The sequence below is a fragment of the Eschrichtius robustus genome, chromosome 9 (genome assembly GCF_028021215.1).
Source record: "Eschrichtius robustus isolate mEscRob2 chromosome 9, mEscRob2.pri, whole genome shotgun sequence".
Classification (NCBI taxonomy): domain Eukaryota; kingdom Metazoa; phylum Chordata; class Mammalia; order Artiodactyla; family Eschrichtiidae; genus Eschrichtius; species Eschrichtius robustus.
The window spans coordinates 26,223,580-26,228,448 of record NC_090832.1 but is presented as its reverse complement, the minus strand read 5'-3'; the positions used below and the strand labels follow the sequence as shown (position 1 = coordinate 26,228,448).

Sequence of the window (4,869 nt, the reverse complement as noted above, 5' to 3'; positions counted from 1 at the left end):
CCTTGATTATTAGTAATGTTGAGCATCTTTTCATGTACCTCTTGGCCATCTGTATGTCTTCTCTGGAAAAATATCTATTCAGGTCTTTTACTCATTTTTTTTTGTTGTTATGTCATCATTTATTTGCAAACATATCCATTTGATTTCAAATTAAAATGCTTTGGGGTCAAATTAAAAACAAAACACATGCAAGGGGGGAAAAAAGAGAAGCTGACAGACAGGTCAGTAAACAGTGAAGTATTTCCAAAGGCTGGATACAGATAGCTCAGATGCTAGGGGGTTCAGATTGACAGACTCTTTTTTTTTTTTTTTTTTTTAAAGGTGGGTATACTTTTTTTTTTTTTTTAAGAAAGAACTCTCCCATTCTTTTTTTTTTTTTTAATTATTTATTTTTATTTATTTATTTTTGACTGTGTTGGGTCTTCGTTTCTGCGCGAGGGCTCTCTCCAGTTGCGGCAAGTGGGGGCCACTCTTCATCGCGGTGCGCAGGCCTCTCACCATCGCGGCCTCTCTTGTTGCGGAGCACAGGCTCCAGACGCGCAGGCTCAGCAGCTGTGGCTCACGGGCCTAGTTGCTCCGCGGCATGTGGGATCCTCCCAGACAAGGGCTCGAACCCGTGTCCCCTGCATTGGCAGGCAGATTCTCAACCACTGCGCCACCAGGGAAGCGCTGACAGACTCTTGATGTGAGGAGACACAGGAACATCAGCAGATGGACGTTTTTCTGGGGATTAAAAAACCAAGAACACGAATCCCTCCTCCTTCCTTCCCACCAGCACTCAGTGTTCCACTTGCTGGATGATCAAGGCCTTGTTGTCTCCCATTGCCATGATCACAGTCTGATCCCGATTGTTCCCATAATTCATTAACAATTCTCCAAGTTAAATATTAAAGTATTCATACAAACAGTGTGGAGTGAGCCAAACCCAAAACCTTCCTGTGACGGGCACTGGCTATTCAGCCAGCTATTAGAAAAAAGGAGAGAGAAAAAAACAAACCAAAAAAAAAAGAAAGATAGAAAGAAGGAAAGAAAGAAACTGAGTGCCACACGTCCCCATCGATGCTGTGACCACAGAGCTTTCAGAGTTCAGGAAAGTGAGGCACATGGAAGGGGGTAGGGTCACTAGACAGTCACAGCTTAGCAGCACAGATTCACCAGAGCCAGAGCAGTCTGCTATGGGGCTCCCCCGTTTCCAGAAGCTCAGGGAAAGCCCCAGGATGTGTGAAGACTTCTTTCGTCCTCTCTGTCGGAGAGCTGGGGAAATAGGACTCCCCGTGGCCGCATCTCGCTCTCAGCTCCAGAGCAAAGCCCGATGAAGGTAATATCTGAAGCCTGAATCCCAAAGGCGGGGATTTCTCTCTCCTCCCTCTCTTTGGAGCTTCTCAGGATGGGGTTTGTCTCGAGTCTCACTGGCCAAAGGCAGTTCCACGGATGAGGTGAGGGTCCGAATCCAGAGAGAAGCAGCTCAGTTCTTCTGATCAGGGGCACCATCCTTCAAGGAGGCGTCTTTGCCATCTGCTGCCTCTGTGCCAGCCCCCAGATTTGGCTCCTCTCCCTCGGGCTGTTCTGCGGGTTTCTGGGACTCCCCCGCCACCTTGGTGCTCTTGCTGGAGTGGCATTCCATCTCAGCTGGACGCAGAGGGTGAGTGCCCTGGGATGTCCCGAGGTGAGGAGGCTCTGTGTGGCTGACCCTCAGGTGCCAGAGTTAAGTAACCCTTCCTCAGAGCACAGCTGAAAGAGAACCTACTCATTTTTTTAATTGGGTTGTTTGTTTTTTTTAATATTGAATTGTATGAGCTGTTTATATATTTTGGATATTAAACTCTTAATGGACATATCATTTGCAGATATTTTCTCCCATTCAGTAGGCTGCCTTTTCATTTTGTTGACAGTTTTTTTCATTATGCAAAAGCTTTTTAGTTTGATGTAGTCCCATTTGCTTATTTTATATTTTGTTTCCCTTGCCTGAGGAGACAGATCAAAAACATATTGCTAGGACCGATGTCAAAGAGTGTACTGCCTATGTTTTCTTCTAAGAGTTTTATGGTTTCAGGTCTTACATTTAAGTCCTTAATCCATTTTGAGTTTATTTATTTATACAGTGTGAGAAAGTAGTCCAGTTTGATCCTTTTGCACGTAGCTTTCCATTTTTCCCAGCACCACTTATTGAAGAGGCTGTCTTTTCCTTGTTGTATATCCTTGCCTCCTATGTCATAGGTTAATTGACCTTATGAGCATGGGCTTATTTCTGGGCTCTCTATTGTCTTCCATTAACTTTGTGTTGTATGTCTTTAGTTGTAGGAAATCTTTTCTGCTGGTCTTCATGTCGTTCTCATAGATAGAGAGATACTTGCTCTATAAGTAGTTGTAATTTTGGTGTGTCCATGGGAGGAGGTGAGTTCAAGGTTTTCCTTCTCCACCATCTTGGCCACCTCCAAGGTATTACCATTTTATAGCAAAGTACATAAATAGGAGCAATGACTGCCATTTGATTCATGAATGAGTAAGAAGTATGTTGCCTAAAATCATTTACTTTATTTGTTTGCTGATGTCTCCACCCATCAGAATGTCAGTTTCATGAGGGTAGGAAATTTGCCTGTCTTGTTCACCTCTGCATCTCCAGTGCCTGTTACAAAGTAAGTATGCAATAAATATGTGCTGGGAGAATGAATGGCAAAATGGGCAAATACAGAAAACTTGTAAAACATGGAAGATCATTAAAAATCATGTTTAACCTCATTATCTACAGGTAGCCACTCTTTATATACTTTCAGATTTGTTCTTTTAACCTCTCTCCTTTCTCTCTCTGTCTCTCACTCTCGCTCTATCTCTCTAGCTGTGTGTGCATGTGTATGATAAAATATATGTAATGCACATTCTATTTTATAACCTGCTTTTATCTCCTGGCAATAACTATTGAACATCTACCTATATCAATAATAATTATCGTAAAGTTTAAATATGCTTGTTTAAAAAATAAAAGAGTAAAAAGTAAATAATGAAAGTCATACACCACTCAATCTGGTTCCCAGAAGTAACTACTGTTAAGATTGATATGTATTATTCCATGGCTTTTCCTTTGTCTATATAAACACACACACACACACACACACACACATATATAAGATGTTATATAACATATCATATATATATATATATATATATATGTGTGTTACTATATATGTGTATATGTACATATACTTGGGGAAATAAGATCACAGAAATTAAGCTTGCCTTTTTAAATTTCAGAATATATTGATATTTTCCCATCAGAACATGATGAAATTTTTAAGAGCTTTTTAGTCTTATAATGCCTACAGGGAAGGGAGAGAAGTAAGCCAACAAAAAGCAAGCTGATTCCTGCTTAAGAGAAGTTTAGGAATTAAAGACAAACTGTATCTATGAAGGCAAGGACTCAGGGTGGGGTTGAACACAGGAGGATAGATTTAAAGTCTTTACAAGAAGCATATAGAAGCCCAGTTTTGCTTCTCTCCTACAGTTAGTTAAGTGACTTCTCCTCAGCTTTGGCCCAGAGGTACTGAGGATAAATCATGGCTGAGGGCAAAATAAGGCACATGCTGAAAACAGGTAGATTATGTTAAAGGCTACATATTCAATGGTGAAAGTCCCAGCCAATTCTCCGACTGGCTTCTAGAATAATAAGAACCAGGCTCTACCTTCTAGGTAAGAGATAGGAAAATCCTGCTCCAGGAAAACTGATCAGCCCAAGAGAAAAGACAAGTATATTAGCAAGTTGGAGTCCTCCTAGGCAACAACCAGATTTACCTCCTTAACCTATGGTGAGGACCATAGTTGAACCCAATCAACATACATGGAGCTTCCAAACTAGAATTTTTTGTGTCTTACTCTGAAATATAAATGAATAACCAAGGATCATCAAACATCCAAGAAAAGCCTCAAAATTTAAAAATAGGGACCAAAATACAAACATAAACTACCAAAAACTGGAATTCAAGGAAAAAAGAGACATGGATAGGACCGTAAGTAAACATCAAAAACTTATTATTAATGTCTTACGGAAAAATGAGAGATTTTGCTTCCACAAAATAAGACAGGATGATAATCTTTTAAAAACGAGGAATAATTAGAGAATAAGAAAAAGCTCTTGGAAATTGAATATCTGATAGAAGAGAAACTTTTAGATTCAACAAAAAGATTGAAAGACTAATATTGAGAAAATCACTGCAGAGGAAACATAAAAAAGACAAAGAGATAGAAAATGGAAGAGAAAGTACAAAAAGAAAAGAGATTTGAAAATGGAGAGAAAGACACAGAGAATTAGAAGATGTAACTAGGAGATCCAACATATGGCAAATAGGAGTTACAGAAAGAGAGAACAAAGAAGTGAGGCACTACAAGGGGATAAAATTGACACTAAGGGGCTTCCCTGGTGGCACAGTGGTTAAGAGTCCACCTGCCAATGCAGGGGACACGGGTTCGAGCCCTGGTCCGGGAAGATCCCACATGCCGCGGAGCAACTAAGCCCATACGCCACAACTACTGAGCCTGCGCTCTAGAGCCCATGAGCCACAACTACTGAGTCTGAGTACCACAACTACTGAAGCCCGCATGCCTAGAGCTGTGCTGTGTAACGAGAAGCCACCAAATGAGAAACCCATGCACCGCAATGAAGAGTAGCCCCCGCTCGCCGCAACTAGAGAAAAGCCCACGCACAGCAACAAAGACCCAACGCAGCCAAAAATAATAAATAAATAAATAAATAAAATTTATTTCTAAAAAATTGACATTAAGACACGTCATAAATTTCAGAACGTGGAAATAAAGAGAAAATACTAAAATCTTCTAGAGGTGAAAAAACGAGTTACAAGCAAAGGATTGGAAATCAAA

At 40.6% G+C, this 4,869-nt stretch overlaps 1 protein-coding gene across 1 annotated transcript; it reads right to left on the bottom strand.

Annotated features, from left to right (window-relative positions):
• Positions 1 to 1,465: 1,465 nt before the first annotated feature.
• On the bottom strand, positions 1,466 to 1,624 carry LOC137769453 (CHD9 neighbor protein-like). Its single transcript, XM_068551337.1, has one exon. It carries the CDS (start codon positions 1,622 to 1,624, stop codon positions 1,466 to 1,468), a length of 159 nt encoding a protein of 52 aa, XP_068407438.1.
• Positions 1,625 to 4,869: the final 3,245 nt, after the last annotated feature.